At 41.6% G+C, this 18,737-nt stretch overlaps 1 protein-coding gene across 3 annotated transcripts in view; it reads right to left on the bottom strand.

Annotated features, from left to right (window-relative positions):
- Positions 1–229: 229 nt before the first annotated feature.
- clcn5b (chloride channel, voltage-sensitive 5b) overlaps positions 230–18,737 on the bottom strand; it is a 31,591-nt gene continuing 13,083 nt past the window's right edge. For all 3 annotated transcript variants that reach the window (XM_067579188.1, XM_067579186.1, XM_067579187.1), the window contains 15 exons: positions 16,430–16,611; positions 15,730–15,829; positions 14,530–14,717; positions 14,075–14,197; positions 12,920–13,126; positions 12,218–12,298; positions 11,174–11,408; positions 10,902–11,077; positions 10,419–10,559; positions 9,637–9,823; positions 6,724–6,866; positions 6,417–6,566; positions 6,060–6,165; positions 5,726–5,942; positions 230–1,457 (listed from right to left, as the gene is read on the bottom strand). In XM_067579188.1, the coding sequence (XP_067435289.1) occupies positions 1,367–1,457; positions 5,726–5,942; positions 6,060–6,165; positions 6,417–6,566; positions 6,724–6,866; positions 9,637–9,823; positions 10,419–10,559; positions 10,902–11,077; positions 11,174–11,408; positions 12,218–12,298; positions 12,920–13,126; positions 14,075–14,197; positions 14,530–14,717; positions 15,730–15,829; positions 16,430–16,611 (2,327 nt within the window). In that variant the 3' untranslated portion in view covers positions 230–1,366. The remainder of the gene's footprint in view (positions 1,458–5,725; positions 5,943–6,059; positions 6,166–6,416; positions 6,567–6,723; positions 6,867–9,636; positions 9,824–10,418; positions 10,560–10,901; positions 11,078–11,173; positions 11,409–12,217; positions 12,299–12,919; positions 13,127–14,074; positions 14,198–14,529; positions 14,718–15,729; positions 15,830–16,429; positions 16,612–18,737) is intronic.

The following is an 18,737-nucleotide window of genomic DNA, read 5'->3' on the forward strand; positions in this document are numbered from 1 at the left end:
TAAACTGAATATCTTCGGGTTGTGGGCTGTTCATCAGGACAAAACAAGACATTTTAAGTTGCATCTCAAGCTTCAGGAAACAGTGATCGACATTTTTCGGACATCTTATAAACCAAACAACTTAATCAAGATAATAATCGACAGATCAATCGATAATGAAAAGAACTGTTAGTTGCAGCCTTAATGGAAACAAAACATTCATTCAGAGAAAAACAGACACAAACTCCAGTTTATCAGTGAAATAATTTAGTGGGACAAACAATTATACATTTACATAAATTATGTGTCATGATTCTCTCGTTGTTTTGTATTGTAGCCCTTCCACAGCAGCCCAGAAACACCTGAACTCTTTCATAAGGCATGACATGGTTTTTTGCAGCATCGTCTATGTGTGTATGATTTTTTTTATACAAGTATATATCAGTCATACAGCCAATCGGAGGAGTCCGTACGGACCAGACGAGACAACATCTCTTAGTTTCCCAGGCTGGCTGGAGTCTCACACATCTCATGAGTCCATATGACAAAAAAAAAAAAAAGACATTTATGGAGAGTTCACAGGCTGTCATGAAGTCTTAATGGAGTGTTAAGTGTGTGTGTGTGTTTAGTAGATCCTCTTCTCACACTTGCTTATCCTTTGCCCCCCCCCTCAGGCTACAGGAAACCTCACAGAGGGAGGGGAAGAAGAGGGGGGAGAGTGGGTGACTGAGCATCCATCAGCCCGGCTCAGAGAGCTGTGTCTGGGCTTGTGCTCGCCCCGACAGCCGGAGGGGACAGGCACGGAGCTCCCCGGACTTTCTATTTATCTTTCCTGATGTCTTTAAATTCTCTTCCTCCTTGTATTAACAGCGGATTATCTGTTCCCGTCTTCTTTCTCTCTGCAGCGTAGTAGAAGAGCAGGACGGCGAAGCTTGCTCCTCTGAGTTACAGATTTCTCCTTTCTTCCAAACTCGTTAAAAAAAGAAAGAAAGGAGAGTGAAAAACGAGCAGATTTGACGTTTTTTTTTCCCCGTCGACTGTCCTACATCCTTCTGGGTTGAACATGAAATGAGGGGGGCAGCAGTGTCAGTAAAGATGAGTCACTGTTTCTGAGAGAAAAACCTTCATTCTACCAAAATAAACCCCACAAAAACAAAAAAAAAACATCCACTGTCCTCGAGTCCTCTGTGCAAACGGAGCACGACTTAGTTGGCTTTGTTTTAATCTTAGAAGAAGAGGTAAAGGTGCGTTTCATTTCAAAAAAGTGTACAAGCTGGTGTCTTCTTAAAGAGTCTGCTCTCCCCCTGGTCTACAGAGGCGAGGGACGGAGGGATGATGATGATGATGATGATGATGATAAGGAGGAGGAGGAGAGGACGGAGGGGTTTCAGTTGAAGAGGATCGAGTCAGGGTCTCTGTTGGCAATCTGCGCCATGTGTTTCAGTATGTCCTTTTTAGTGATGATTCCCAGCAGCCTCCTAATGACACAGCGAGAGAAGAGAAGAAGAGAAGCAAAGTCAGGGGGAAAAGCAGATTACTTCACATCATACTTTGTTTGCTTCGTCATGGGAAGTCAAGAGGTGTGACAGAAAGCAGAATCGCACAAGTTAAGCGGCGGTTCTGGTCTTGTATCTCGACACTGAAGGCTCAGCTAGGGGGGGGGGGGGGGTTTGTTTTACGGTCCCAGAGGGGGGGAAACTGGCTCGCAACGGGAGATCAGAGTGTGCAAACACTGAGGCCAAACACGCTAACGGCTAATTACAGCTGACACTTGAATGCTAAATATGTGAACTAAAGCAAAAGAAAGCATACAGATCTGGACGCTGGTGTGTTCATGAATGTCCGGAGAAACTGGCGTGAGCACGAGCATCCATTAATTGTGCAACACTCCCTGAATGTTTCATCCCACTTGAGATTTAAGGGGCTCATTGTTCAACACGGGTCGAACACCCCCCCCTGAGAGAGAGCTATTGAGAAAAAAGGTTTGTACGGATGATGGTTAATTCCGAGAAATTCAGAAACGATTGTATTTATATTTCGAAATGCGAAGATTTCGGGGTTTTTTGAGGGGAAAGCGAACGGAGCGGCGGGACTTGTTTCGAACATGTGAGATTTGAACAGTAGATTTAAAAATAACTCCTGTTAAGACATTTCCAGGAAGTGATGTTGTGGTTTTTTTTTTGTGGTCTCTTGCATCATTTTGTGTCATATTCCTCAACAGAGCTCTTGCGAACGCGCTCGGTTTGCCAAAAGAATGTATGAAGAGTAAAAAAAGAAGCTCACAGAAGAAGAGAAGAAACCTCAAAGGGGGGTTTTTTTTTAAAACGATGACTGTCAGCTAGATATTTATGACTCCAGCCTTCCTGTGATTAAAAGACCTTGAAGTAAAGATACCAACTAAACTAAAGATAGTCTGCGGTTATTCTGTGAGGTGTTCATTTAGGCGCGCTGACTAGCAACAATAGTATTTTCCCAGAGATCACACACAACACTTCAAGGTCTTGGTTTCTGTGTGTCACTCCCAGACAGCGACTGATCTGTCGGCTCTCGTGAAAAAGACAAATCCTCCTCAGACAGCAGATTTCTTTTTACTGCCGTATTCAATCCCTTCTTTCCTTCTCGCCCCGGAGCCCCTTCTTTCCCTTTCATGTGCCGTAAAGAATGTGTAAATACATTTTTCATGTCACACGTGGATCCACTCTGGTTCAGATCGGTTCCCGTGTGTGTGCAGCAGCCGTCGTCGAGGCCGAAACAGTGAGCGAGGCCTTTTAAACGACTCCTTCATGAAGACGTTTAGGTGGAGAGTAAACACAGTACGGTAGAGCCGGACTCGCTTCTGAGGGGGTTTTTCGTCGAGAGCAGCTGATGCTTCTCTAGGATTTGGTTTGAATTAACAGGCTTCACCTTCAGGATAGACTCTTTAAAAGCCGGGAGACGTTACGCTTCGGTTTCAACTGTGCAGCGATTGAAGGGATCTTAAAAGGGCCACTCCACTGATTTTAAACATCAAAACTATGTTTATAGGGTGTGTAAATTGTTGTATATTATATCTTCAAGGGCTCTGGAGGGAGAGGAGTTTGGATAAATAACCCTGATGATGAGGTAGAGATGCTATCAGGGTACCTCAGTTTGGATACTTAAGAGTTTAACAGGAAGCCTGCGTGTTACAAAAGAAATAAAAGATACTAACAAGTGTAGCCTCCAGAGTTTTTTGGGAACTTTTTTGGAACCATATTACAGACTAAAAGTCGGGGCCTTTATGAAAAGGCTTTCATAAATTAACTGAAGACTCTTAATTGCACGCAGCATGTTCACCAACGTGACTGTTGTGTGATTATTGAACGCCGAAGGGACAAAAAGGGAAAAAAAAAAAAATCGGAGCCTTTATTATCTGTCAAGAGGCGATAAATCTTTGAAATGGCTTAAAGGAACACATACAGTAGAAAAAAAAACACAGATTGAGGAAGGATAAAAGACTCTGACGCTGCTGTTTAGGAACTCAAACCCAATAAATTAACTTGAGTATAGAATTTGAATCGATAACATCTGAATTAGCGAGTAGGAGTCAGGAGTTTTTACATCCTTCCTCTAATATTTCTTTTCTTTCTCTCACTGAAAACTCATTTAAAATCATAAGGTTTTCTTATAATAACTTATTTGTGTTGGTTTTTCATGATACATACATGTGGGAATGAGTGTGTGTACGGGTATTTTATTCTCGTCTTTCCTTTTGCATTGTTCTTTTATGTTTGCCTTGGAAAGCGATCACTATATAAATCAACTTTATCATTATCATTATTATTACATCCTCTCTTATCTCTTGTCTTTCTACAACGCCGTCTACGTATCCACCCATGATGACCTCATCCTCGACGGCTGCTGAGACTAAAGACAAAAGCGATTTAGACAAAGACTAAAAGCTGACAGTGTGAGGAATGTGACGAGCTACATGGTTGCATGTGTGTGTGTGTGTGTGTGTGAGCTACAAGCTACTACAGTGTTTGTTGACAGTGTTGGTAACATACATTAATATATAAGCTGTGTTTGAACGTGTCACATCACCTTAAACAACTTGTATCTGCGTGTGTGTGTGTGTGTGTGTGTGTGTGTGTGTGTGTGTATGAGACGCTGCAGGGGAACGAATCAAACAGTGATTTATTCGTGTTTATTCTCACTGGGGAGCATCTTCTGTTCTGATCTGTCTGAATGTGATTCATCACCCGGAGCAGAAATGTCCTTTTGTCATTACAAACACAGTTATTAACTCTGACAACTGCTTTATGTGTGATGGGGGCTTAATGGAGCTGGAGGGGTTTTTTTTTTGTTTTTTTTCGTGGATGGAAACGATTTCAAAGTCAAAAATACTTTTATTAAAGGGGAAACTTTGGTATTTTTTTTTTTTCAAATCTGGAGCCGATTTTCTCATCAGTTTGTGTCAAAGTGTCTGATGAGGACAACGATTTTGAGTGAGAGCGCCACAGCGCCGAGAAAAGAGGCTGAGAAGTAACCCGACGGGATGTACGTCCAGTAAACAGGCTCAGACTGTTATGGAGGCGAAGTCTCGTTCTGAAATCTCGTGAGAGTTGAGCTGTCATGGAATCGGCTAAATGTTCAGGCCATGACGGAGTCGGAGAGAAGAGTGCAGGGAGGAGGAAGATGTGTTGGAGTACAGAAAAAGTAGTTTAGTGTTTTATAAAAGATTTTCCAAGTCATGGCTGAATATTTAGCTGATTCGACGCCAACTCAACTCTCACGAGATTTCAGAACGAGACTTCTCCTTGAGTGTTTAGACACAACAAACAGACCGGATCCAGTAAAAGGTAAAGAAGAATGTTGAATTTCTCTGTATGGATCCTTTTTATAATGTTGTCAGACACTTATATTAACAATCTGAGCCTGTTAGTAGCAAAAACAAGCACTTTTAGTCGTCCAATCGGATTACACTGCAGCCTGTTTAGAGGCTGCCAGCTGAAGCGCTCTCACTCAATACTGGACCGGTTTCAAAACCTGTTGTCTCTATTAGTCACTTAGAAACAAAAAGATGGGAAAACAAGGTCCAGGTTGGAAAACACCGAAGTTTCCCTTTAAATGTTGAACCCTGTTTTCCATCCACGTGCTGATCTCTGTTCCGTCTGTAGGTATTTGTTTGTCTACTCATCCATCTGACACATTTATGGCCTACACAAAATAATAGAAAACATAGTTGGATACTGGTCTGACGCCAGAGTCTTCTTCCTCTTGCGACTGAATCTTAACATCTCCATCAGTTTTCCATTATGGAGACCTCAGTCAGATGAACCCAGCAATTTTATAGATATCTTGTATGAAAGGGGCTTTAAAATAATCCTCGTGGTTCACGGTAATGGGGTCAGTGCTAGTACGGATTTATGAGCAAATGCACCTTGAGAACTTCCTGTACCATGTCTCACAGTTCCTCCATACATTATTCCATACCGTCTAAGTCTCCCTCCCTTACTTCTCTGCCTCTTTGGAATGACATGAGACTCTCCCACACATCCATCTGTCACTCCTGTCGTCCCCTCTGCGAGCGAAATCTACTAAAGATATATCACTTAAATGTGTGTAGGAGTGGAGAGAGTAGTCACTTTATGTATGCGTTCATTTCCTTCCTATTTATCAGTTCCTTCCTCCGTTTTTTTCTTGTCCAGGATTCTCTTCTTTGCTAGTTTAGGGATATATTAAGTTACAACGGATCAAATTTGTATGTTTATGTGTTTGTTCTCACCCATTATGTGTAACCAGACACTGGCGTAGCCCCAGTTTCCTGAAAATATCCACGGTGATGTCCATGGGTGTGTGGTCCGTGACCGTGAAGGGACTCAGATCCATGATGCCTCTGAGGCGGAGGGGAGGCGGGGCGTCTGCAGCCTGGGCCGGAGCGTGCTCGGTAAAAACCACCTGAGATGCGCTGACGACGCCTTCCTGACGCTTCCGGGCGTTGTCTGAAATGACGAGAAGGAAGGGGGAGTGAGGGGACGAGTGCTCACGTACTGTAAGCTTTTATATCTGATGTTATTGCCTGTTATGATAAGACAGGTGAGTGCGTGTAGAGTTCTGACCTATTGATATGAGCAGATCTCTTCTGAGTACAAATCCCACGAGCCTCTGGGACTCCTGGGAGACGACCACGGGGAAGCCGCTGTAGTGAGTGCTCTCCACCAAGGCCTGGGGACACAAACAGATAAGACTCAATAATAACAAACAAAAGCTGTTTTTAGAGTCCATGTTTTATTTTGAAATCCATCCTGAGATATGTTGTGGACACCCAGAGAGACAGTTATTGTAAATTTGTGACAGTTAATACATTTATCAGCCTATTTATACACGTTTACCTCTTTCTTATCACATGTACTTTCCATATTACTGTGTGTTTTCATGCTTTCTCTGCTCAGCGTTTTCAGTTTGTGTGTGCGTACCTCCACCTCCCCTACGGTCATGCCCTCCTGTGTGAGCACAGCCAGCGCAGGGTCCGACCTCCTGGGCCTCATCACGTCCACCGCCAGGCTGCTGTGCCCGAACTCCTCTTTAGGCTCCAGGAACGGGTAGCCGTTCAACCTGATGTGAGCCTGCAGATGTAAAATAACGTGCGTCGTATGAGTGTGTGTATGTTTTCAAAAGTGAGAGTGTATTTACTCAACATCAGGCTTAAATCAAACCTTCCCTCTTCATACGGCGAAACACGAAAAATACCCAATTTTACAGTTTTGACAAGCACGCACACACCTCGTAGATTCCTTCTCTTCCGAAAGCATCTGCTACCCATTTGCTGGTCATGGTCGCGGCCATGAGGGGGACGATGTACTCCAGACCGCCAGTCAGTTCAAACATGATGACGACCAGCGAAACCGTCATACGAGTCACTCCACCTTGAGAGAGAGAGAGAGAGAAGAGGAGATAAAAGGTTAGAATACTCGCAGGTGACTCGGCGTGTGATGCGTCTAAATTGAGAATAAAGCAGCGATTACGATGTGAAATCTAAGCGAAACTGAAACTGAACCCCGAACTCTTGACATTTCTTTACCTCAACGTTTAAGCTCTTTATTTTTCCTTCATATTTATGTGGAGAACTCGTAGTTTATTTCAGCAGTTTCGCTCTGAACCCAATTACAATCATCTTCCTCAGTTGCGGCCAGAAACCGAGGCTACGCTTTCAACCCCACGCCGCAGCTCTTTACTGTGGCCTGCTTCCTCTAAACAACTGGCTTATGTCAGCTCAACGTGAAAGAGTTTCATTGTAAACACTATATATCCATTACAGAGGGAGGGGGGAGGGGGGGGGGACAAAAAAAAAAAACCCAAAGTCTCTTTTGTTAGTCGTCCAGTATTTCAAAAATGCAAAAATGGAGATGATTATATGCTCTCAAGACTGTTCCCTGAAGCTCATTGTTGTAGAGTTTAGAAATATTTCTCATCATTACATCCACATGGTTTTTTCAGTAAGAGATTTAAGATTACTGGTAGATATTGTCTAAATACAGTAAGTCAAACAAGAGTTGTGTCTTCTTTTAGATTAGATGTTTGTCATGTAACAGCAACTAAAAGGAAAATGTACAGAAGAAGCAGTGAATTCAATTACAGCCTGTTTTCAGTTTATCTTTATTATGGCTAGAAACTGTTTTCCCCCCACATTTAAATGAAAAATCATCAGCAACTTTCACCACAATCTAATCTGTACTCCCATTAAAGGTTTAGAGGCTGATGCAGCATTCACACAGCCACAACTACAGTTTATATGTTTCTGGTTGGTGTTTGGTGGGATTTACTCCAACAGTCCAGAGACAAGAGAGCTCACACCAGTGATAGTGTTTAAAAAATAAAAAAAAAGGCACTTAAGGAGGAATTTAAAAATAGAGGGACAAATTATAGCAGCAGGAATAAAAATCTTTGGCTTTAATCAGATGAGTTCTGCTCACTGCTGGAAGTGATTCTTGGCCACTCTCGTTATTCGCAAGAGCCAATCGAAAACTACAGAGTGTAATTAAATTGGTACGTATTTCAGAAACAAAGAAACCTCTCTCTAAACTTTGCCCCTCATCTACTGGCCAGACTAATCTGGCTTCTTACCCTCTGAATAGTAGGAACCGTCTCCTCATGGTTAGAATTAATACCCATCTGTTTTGATACAAAAACACTTCCTGAGTGTGAGCGAAGGCACCGGCTATCTGTTTACTTAAGGCTTTGACAAAGGAATGAGGAGTTTAAAGGGAAACGCTTCATTCTGGTCATTCATTAACACTTTTGGGATTTACGGCCCGTGATAGGAAACAGTGACAGTTAATATGGGAAACGTGTATGTAAACATGTGGTACTTGGTTTGGCATGTGGTAACAGTCAGTTAAAGCAATGCGTTCCTAATGATGTGCACACTTTTTCAAATGTAATGTCTAACCTGACTGGTTTTATTAGAGCCCGACCGATACTGGGATTTTTGTTGCCAATGCCGATACTGATATCAGGAAGTTAATAAATTCCAATATCAATACATCAGCTGATATTCTTTATATATACTTTTACAGTTTAACAATAAACTTTATTGTCCAAAATGACATCAGTGCACTGAAACAGTTCACTTCACTGGGAATTTAATACTTATAAATAAATAGAAATAAAAAACACAAATAGAAAACTTGAATTAATAAAAAAGGATAAAATATACTAAAGTATGATATAAAATGCTGCCTATATAACTTAAAAAAATAAAAAAAATCAGCACATATCAGACAACGTGTATATCAATATCGATATATCTGTGAGAGGCCGATATTGGCTGATAATCGATCGGGCTCAAGATTTAATAAGTATTTATCTTTAATAACTGATGGATTCAATTGTGACCTAAATTTGAAGGAATGAGGTATTTCACTTTGCTAAACCAGAAAAGACGTGTTAATCCACAAATATCATTTTTACACTGCAGGTCACCATCTATCAGGTAATGTTTGACTATAATTAAGTGCTAATATCCTTATTTTCTTAAAATAATGAGAATATTTCAATAGAAATGAACTTGTTTCAATAATTTTCTAGAGTTGAGTCTCTGTATCTGGGAACAAGATGGAATAAAGAAGGTTTCTGACATAAATTACTTGAAAATTGTTAATTTGCAGGATCAAATATTCTGACAGCAACACATTTTTTCACTTGTATCCAGAAAATAAGACTTTAGGGACTCGAAACCACTTGAAGGTCTCCCTCCGTCCTTCAGTTAACTGGGTCTGGAGAGCAAATGTCCGTCTCCCCGCCCACATCCACCTGCTCCCCAAGCATCCCAAGAAATTCCTAAGTCAGACTGAACATGAAATCTTTATCCCTCTGTTGTGTTCCCAGTTGTACGTGCTCGGAATACCATCGTAGGGAGGCATGCGGAAAACATCCTGATCAAATACCCCAACGACCGTCTGGTTCCTTTCATCTATTCCAAGCTGGCTCTGGATATCTGAGCTCCTCGTCCTGCCCCCCCCCCGCCCTGTCGGTGAGGCCACACACCCTGTTTTGACTGTTTGTGTCTGAGATGTTTTCCGTCGCTACACAAACTTCCAGGAACTGAAAAACTTCAGCTTCAGGCTACGTACCGCATTGATCCGTCTGTCTATCTCCGTTTTACCTGAAAACGATCGACCATAACACACATCTCACCTAAACACGCGGCGGCTCCCACCATAGCGTAGAGCCCCGGGGTGATGCAGTCCGCTCCTGGCGAGCACCACCCTTTAAAGATCAACCAGTCGTGGTTATAATAGGCCAGCTGCTCCATGCAGACACCCAGCAGTCTGCCGGCGATGGCTCCGACCGCCATGCTGGGGATGAAGAGCCCGGAAGGAACCTGGATGGATGGATGGATGGATGGATGGATGGATGAAGAAGAGGAGAAAACAACAATCAAAATAAAACATGATTTAATAATAAAAACTTAAGATATCTTTGAGAGGGTTTGACTCATTACAAAGACGATGACACCCTCATCAAGTTGATTGATGATTGGTAATAAAGCGATCATGACCTCATCTGGACAACAATCAACATTTACACCCTTAGACTTCTTTCCAAACAACTTGATCCTCCAAGGAAACCACATGATAATGAATCATGTTGCTCTGACTCAGTGTATAAAACATGCAAAAACCATCCAAAAGGCTCAATTAGTCTTCATTTGAACTGTAACATGGGCAACATGAGTAATGTCGGTGGAAGAAAACTAGGACACCGATTCAAAAATTGGGTTCCAAACGTATTAAAGACAGCTGCTTGTGTGGGATTTTTCACACGCTATGTTACAAAGAGTTCACAGAGGATGACATTAGAAGAAAATCACCCCAAAAAATCCCCGTCAGCCTGCTCGGAAACACCTCAGAAGATGACGATAGGAAAAAAAAACTATCTGTATGTTTAAGTGTGTGTGTGTGTGTGTGTTCGCTAACCTTCATGCCGAAGGTAATCACAGTGATCATCATCTTGAAGACTAAAGCCAGAGACAGCTGCCACAGAGCCGTGTAGAGGCCTTCTCCTGCCGGCCGGTCCGCCAGGCTGTTACCCACACCTGTTTCTGATATGTTGGTTGGCTGGAAGGTGTGTGTGGGAGAAATCAACGGAGACGTCAAGAGACGACGGGAGGATAAAAGAGGAGAAGACAGACACAGAGGTGGACAGAGACAGTCAGTAAATTCAGTAAAATAGATAATCTTCCATAATGTGATCAGTCTCTAACTCTAAGTTCAACATTTGGTTACATTGTGGGACTGACGATGACAAACCACATAAACTTGTTGACTTATTCTCTCACACTACATAAATCTATCAACGCCTTTCCACCACACATTTCAAGCTCTATAAACAAACACGCTCTGACTAAACCTCCTTCTTAAAAACACACACACACACATACACGAAGCGGCGCAGCTGACCTGCTTGTAGCCGCACAGCTGAGACGAGTCGAGCAGGGAGCAGTCGTTGAAAAGCTCGGAGATGAGCTCGGCTCCGCTCATCCTGGTGTAGCTGTTGGGGTAGGCGAGCAGGGCGGTCAACGCGGCGACCACCAGCACCTCGATGACGGGGTAGTGACCGAGACGAGTGGATTTACCTGGGAGGGGGAGAGAGAGAGAGAGAGAAAAAAGCCATTTAAGAGTGATTGCATCCGTTCAACCGACACACATTCACTATTAAAACCAGTACTCACGTCTCCTGCACCAGGCGATGTTGGCCTTGATGAACAGCGCCCCCCAGAGGCCTCCGAATATCCCCAGCAGTATAAAGGGACCCAGCTCCACTAGGTGCCACGGAGCGTGAAACTCCACGTAGAACAGCACCAGGCGGCTGTTTCCGAACGGGTTGATGGAGCGAAGAGTGAAGGCTGCGACCAGGGCGGCGAAGAAGGAACGCCACAGCGTCTTCAGAGGGAAGTAGTAACTCACCTGGGAGGAGAGAGGAAGACGGCGTTAGACTGATGGAGAAGATGCATCACATGAGATGATTGTTGTTGTTGTTAGTGAAGACAAACCTGGTTTTATAGACATTTATATGAAAGATAAACATGACATAACACCAAAAATCTGAATATTTACCTCTTAAATAATAATAATTATTATATCATCATTATCTCAGAGCAATAAAAACAATAAAATTGGATTAACTGTACAATATTATCACTTCGCACACAAATAAATCAACAAATTAGCACTCAGTTTTCCCATTTTTTGAGCAGCACTCTGAACGTTTCATCTCAAACTAAGTGAAAAGCTCCTCGGGGGTTTTATTGCGTTTAACGCTGCCAAGACACATTTACTTCCCCAAACTATCTACGCAAACACTTCTTCATGGTTTGTTATGTCCCGGATAGGTGCCAGGCGCTGTGTGGTGAGCGGCGCAGAAGATCTAAACAAGAACTGAAAAGAATTCAGAGGGAGTTTTTTTTATTTTTTCTATTTTTATCTGGTACTGATAGGATCACTGGCGCTTACAGTGTTGTTCTGATGCAGAAAACTCTAGATGATTGGGGTTTTATTTGATCCTGCTTTGCGTGTTTCACAGTCATAAAGTCGAGTGCGTGTCATTTAATTTCATTCCAGTTTCATGTTACTTCAAATATCCTCAGATGTCGATGATCTGAGATTTCAACAACGGCCAAAATAAATGCAGATGTTGAATTACCTGACAAATTACTAAAAATTGGTTCAAAAAAGGGTTTTTTTTTTCATTTAAATCAGTAAAGAAGTGTACTCACCTCCTCCAGGCTGAACAGGACTCCTCCTATGGGAGCGCCGAACGCCACCGACACACCGACCGCTGCTGCTGCCGACAGCACCTACACGCAAGACACAAAAAATAAAGTGTATTTGCATTACAGTACAATTGAGACCTTACACGAGGTCATACGGGAATGATTATATAGAACAGGAGTTCTTTATTATATTTCACTGTCAGTCAAAAGCAAAAACTTTCATCTTTGTTCAAAGGAGTATTTACAGTCTCATACTATCCATTTAGAAAAGGGGAAATACTAATAAATGCATGTTGTCTTTATGGTTTTATCAGTCACATTTCATCTGTGTGGTTTGCTGTTTGATCTTGTTTTGTAAAGAGCTTTAGGCTGCATCTTTACATGAAAAGTGCTATAAAAATTAAGTTTTTATTTCTGTTATTATTATAATTGATTTATGAATATTTGGAGATTGGTTTTTTTGCAGCTAAAGCCTTGAGGGTTAGACTGAAAGCACACGTTTTTTTGGTTCAATATATAATTAATATCTAACATTAAACCTTCCACAAAGGCTACAGAGTCTTTTGGATGTCTTTTAGCTGCAGGACTCCATTTCTCCAGTATCTGTCTTGCACAATTGTCCAAAAATAGAGCACTGAATCCACAATTAGCAAATACAATCCCTCATTATCTATCACTTCAGCTCCAGTTAGCCTCGGAGCTCACCTCTCGCCTCTTGGCCTCGTTTTTACGGTATTTGGTGAAGAGATGACACAGTATGTTAGCGCAGCAGCAGGCTACATGGACGAGAGGGCCTTCCTTCCCTAAACTGAGTCCAGAGGAGACGGCTAACACCAGGGTGATGGTCTTGATAATGAGGGTCCATTTCCCCAAGTAGCCGCGGATGATGAAGCCGCTCAGGATGGTTTTAATCTAGACAAAGAGAGAAAGAGAGAGACGATGAGTATGTTTGTTCTTATATACGTCTGTTTACGTTGGGGAGGGGGGATCCGTTTAGATATGCGTGTGTGAGCGGAGAGGAGGAGAGTGTTAACACCGATGGAGAGAAAGCGGAGTTTATGTTCTGGTTATTTGTCTTTTAAATAAGCGGTTAATCTCGTCTGTCGACCGGCGTCTCACCTTTTAGCGATGAGACAACAATTTCGGTTCCAGAAAATTAAAGATGGACTTCATTAGAGGAGCGGGGGTGAGAAAGAAAGTGTTTGTATATGCAGGAAATGCTTGTGTTTGTGTGTTTTGGTCTGTATATATGAACAATGTAAATCAGCGTGGATGTGTTTGTACTGATTCAGGCTTTCCACTTGTATGTCCAGAGTGTAAGCAGCTTTTCACTTCCTCATAAAAAAAAAAGAGAAAGTAAACAGTGACAGACGGATATTAGAGAAGAGGGAAAGCAGTCCGAGTTTCACATCAAGTTTTGCTCGGTTACAAATGTGAAGTATTGATCAAAATACACCATTAAATATTATTAATGTTTTAATGTGGATGTAAATATACTGTAAGGAAGAGTAAACAAGAATAAACAAGTAGCAGAATATAAATAAAACATATATATGTAGACTATATGAGAGAGGAGCAGCATTATTGTCCAAACAATGTAAAAGCAAACACGTCCAAATGCTTTATATTTGTTTGTAGCTTCAATTTAAAGACGTAAACAGAACAAAATAAAGGCTGCATAAATAATTACATGTAATTCTGTACGTCCACAAATCCTGTCTATGAATAAATATGAAATAGCAAAGCAAACAATGTCATCAGTGACTGAAAACATAAGAATGAATAAAATAAACAAAGAGATAGTCTATGGAAAGGCATCAGTTCTGACAGTATGTGATCATTTTGTCAGTGCAGTCTCACCTCTGGGATACCGGAGCCGCAAGCGTACGGAGCGAAGGCTCTGACCAGCGTGACGGCCAGGAAAGCGAAGAGCAGAGCCCAGACGATATACATCAGGTAGTTCACTATGTAGGCAAACACACCCTGCAGCAGAAACACAAACATGTAAATGAGAAGCAGATACGTGTAATATCTTTGTTTTTAATTGATGAATGAGAGGAAAAAATGAAAATTTATATAGAAAATGTGCCTTATTTCTTTTATTTAGCATTCAGGCTCAGCAGAGCTGATTCTGTGTAATGACAGTTTACAGCCAGTAGATGGAACCAGAATACAACTACAACTGATTGATTAATGGCATGAGGAGGGTGTTGTGTGGAGTGTGAGCATGAGTCAAACTCTCAAAAAAGACGCATCAGTTCATAGAGATGATGGGTGGTTTTTTTTTTACAGTGTATGAAAGACTCTTCTTCTACCTCTGAGGTGCCCGTTATGAGCTCGGCCCAGCTCTGCCACTGCGGACACTGGTCCCTGTCCTGAAAAGTTGTCTCGTTGGACGTCCAGCAGCAGTGCTCGTGGTTGAACCAGAAGCCGGCGAGACACACCCCGCCCTTCATGTCTGTCAGCCAATGGGCTGCAATGTCGATGCCGCCGGCAAGAGCACCTGGAGGACAGAGAGAGAGAGAGAGAGAAGAGGTCAAGACAAAAAAGAAAGAGAAACATTTGTGATGAGCAGGTTTAACGTCTAAATTCCACACAAGCTGATCTCATGAGTCGTGTCTGGTTGTGGTTAAAGGTGTGTTAACGTGTACCGAGCAAACACGCCTCATCAAATATCAGGTGCATCCTTCTGTTCTGTGCCATTTTTTACCTGCAAGGACACTACCCAAAATAATGGCTATTCATTTTCTATAGAACAATGTCACCCGGCCTATTTTCTGCACTATGTTGGTTCTATTTTGTGGCTTTACAGCTGCCGTCTGTCACCACATGGGAATTAACTTCCAGCTGACGCAGGCGGCACAGAAACAAGAGGAAAGGTATGAACAAGTACAGGCACTGACACTTTGTGTTTTTAGTGTGTGCATGTACATAAACTTGATTTATAAAGATTATTTGTTTTAAATTCTGTAACTACATACTATACTCTGAACTGCATGCAGAATACTCTATAACACCTACATTTGGAGTAAGAAAGGTGCTGATGTGAAGTCACGTGAGTCTGAAAGTTACATCACAGTTCATCTAGAGGGAAGTTGTTCCGTTTCATGACATTATACAATGAATTTTTGTCACATGAAGTGCACAGCGAGTATCAGTATACTTCATGGCGTCGTTAAGACTCAAATTACTGACAAAAAAACAAAAAAACAAATATTTTACCACTGAACACAAGTAGTATTCAGCAATGCAAATACAGCAGTTTGCATTTTATTTGCGTAGGTTTTGAGATATCGGTTGCTGAAACATGCCACCGCACTAGAAATGTAGTGAAAATATTCAAATATTTCCCTTAAAAAAAACAGCAGTGGTATGTTGCAGAAATAAACTGTCAGCTTTACACTCAAACATGATCAAACTACATGTGTGTGTGTGTCTCACACTTTCCAGTCAGCAAGGAAACAAATATTCACCCAGACTAGACGGTGTATATGTTTACAGGTGTGTGTGCGTACCTGACATGAGTCCCACCAGCAGCATGAGCAGCCATCCAGAGAACGCATCGCTGATGCTGAGCAGCAGAGCCACGGTCGACTGTTTGCTCTTATTGGTGATCTGGAAGGACGGAGAGACGTCGGGAAGTTATTATTACACTTACATGCTTTTTTTTCTATGTGCATCAGTTCACTTAAGTCACTGTTATTTTGCTCAAACACGTTATGGAATCACTTTTACATATATGTCCGTTAATCTCAGGTTTTCTGTCCACAACTTTTTTAAAATCTTAGTTTTAATAGGTCGCTATTTTCTCTACTTTGATCTGCTTCTTCTTCTTATAATTTCCAGCCGTAGGATCCATGAAGCGTTATCTAGTCTAACCTCATAACCTCAATTCTCCAGTTTCCATGTGAGAATCTCAGGAGCCACAAATATAAAAGCTGAGCAGCGTGTTAAGAGCAAGATGTCCCTCTCTGCATGAATAGACTTTATACTGCACACGGTGCTTATTTTTGTTATGATGACAACAAACTTGCCATATTTCTAACCACATCTGTGTATAAAAGACTTTTATTGTGTTGATTATCCCTTTAATTGCCCAGAAGAGATTCTTTATCTTGATTCCAGGTACGTCAGCGAGGACTACAGGTCTTTGCACTGAATATCTATGATCTAGATAAGGTCCCTCATAAAACCACAGGACGTCTCTCTCCGTACCTCTCTGTGTCTGTCCCGGTCCTTGCTTTTCTCCCTGACCCAGTCGATAGTGTTGAAGTCTTCGTAGGTGCCCACTCCAGGAAGTGGGTCCTCCAGGGGGTCCACCAGCTTACTGGGTCCGTCACCGTTCATACCGGCTGCTCTGGCGGCGCCACCGCTGCTGCTGTACTTCTCGTAACCTCCTGGGGAGGGAGGGACAGGGAGAGAGAGGGAAAGAGAGAGAGAGAGAAGTGTTTGTGTTGTTCTTCTTGTCATTTCATGTTTTTTGTTCTCTACCATTTTTGCTGTTTCTTAAATTCCATTATTCAAATCACTTACGGTGGACTTGTTTTGTTTTGTTTTTTTATTTTCTTATGGTCAGAACAAAAGGTTAAAAGTGCAGATTGTTTTAGAGAAGCATAGCTGTGCATCTGAAGAACAATTGAGTAAGACGTGGATGTGATTTCTTCACTCACAGTGTGGTTTCACACTCCGACAGTGTTTCCCACACATACGTTGTACTGGTCTTTACCCACAACAGTACCAGACAGGCCCAGTATAAACTAATGTCAGCATGTTTCAACACACACTCCAAATAGGTGAATATCTAGTCTAATATCTAGTATTGTTAGTTGAGCGATCAACAGGAAATTAATCAGCAACTGTTTTGATAATTTAATCATCATTTCAGTTGTTTTTTAAATTAAAAATCCTAAATATTTGCTGGTTTCAGCTGCTCAAATGTGATAATTTAATGCTTTTCTTTATCATACATGACAGTAAACTAAATATCTTTGGGTTTGTGATTGTTGGTCAGACAAGATTAGACATTTAAAGACGTCATATTTGACAATTTGTCAATTTTAACAGGCGTTTCTCACTATTTTCTGACATTTTATGGACAAAACAATTAATCAGGAAAATAATCAGCAGATTAATCAACAATGAACGTAATCATTAGTTGCAGCTGTAATTGTCACAATTGTAGGAAAGGTCATTATGAGCAAAAAAAATCACCATTTCTTCAAGACTAGAAGACTAAATCACATCTTAAAATCAGCTTCAGAGCTCACCAGCCTTTAGAAAGCAGCAACTTCACTATTATTTCTAACTATTGTTGCAGCAATAATAGTCAGAAAAGAGAACAAAAGACACAACAGAAAACGTGCATTGTAACATACTGTTGTAATACTGATAAAACTATTCTAAACAATACGGTATTGATGAGCGTTCCTGGCAAAAAAGCACATAAAAGCTATGGGATCAAGTCCAGCCACATTCTCTCAAGTGGCCCAAAACAAAAGAGCTTGTGTACGTGGCAGAGTCTGAGCCGCAGTCTGCAACAATTACCGAAACAACAGCGACCAATCAAAAAACAGCTCCCGGCGGAAAGAGGAAACGACACAGGAAGTCATGCCTGTTTAGATTTAAGCTCGGCGCGAGGAACAAACAACTGAGCACGGATAGAGAGGAGACCGGTTCATTACAGGGAGTCAGACGATCATCTGAGCCCAAATGAAATGTGTTTTCATTTGAGTATTAATGGAACGACATGATATGAATGGAAATAATGGTGAAGGCAGGGGGGCAGGGGGGGCGTTTCCTGTCTGTGAGGAGAGACACGGGTTTAATGACATTGCTCCCAGCAGTAACTGAGAAGAGAAATCAATCATTTTACCAATATTTCATCTCATACTTCAGAGAGAAATATGATTATAGAGAGAAAGTTTGCAGCAGGACAATAACATTTACAAAACAGCCAGTATCCATATCTTTACAAAATGCATTTTTATCATCTTCACATCTCGAACACCAGCCGCATTTCTAACATGAGAGTGAGGGTGGAGAAAGTTGCTATGCATGAAAAACGAAAGGAGGATTAAGACACTTGAGCGGACAAGTTAGACAGGTTGAAATTACCTCCAAGAATTTCCTGGATGAACAAACAAGACGAGCTCTGCCTTTGTCACCGTGACGCCGACGCACAAGAAAAAAAACACTCTTACAATAGCAGCATATGTGATACAAATGGATTAAAATGATAAAAAGTGAACGTTTAATACTTTATCTTGGTGCTGTATTTTTGTTTTTAATCTTTCAGATGACTGGAAAAACAAACATGTGACGCAAATAAGATAGAAATCTGGCATAAATCATTAATGTTTTTTGTGCAAGTTAGGTTGATTTAAGGATATTTGTGTGTGAATTCAGAGTAAGCAGAACATCAGCTCTCCGCACCGTCAGAGAAAGTTGGTACACTGACTCACTGAGAGCGTCTGGTGGGAGTCGAGGTGACAAAACATGTTTATTTCCTCTGCTAAGTCATTCA

The sequence above is a fragment of the Thunnus thynnus genome, chromosome 22, assembly GCF_963924715.1.
Source record: "Thunnus thynnus chromosome 22, fThuThy2.1, whole genome shotgun sequence".
Classification (NCBI taxonomy): Eukaryota; Metazoa; Chordata; class Actinopteri; order Scombriformes; family Scombridae; genus Thunnus; species Thunnus thynnus.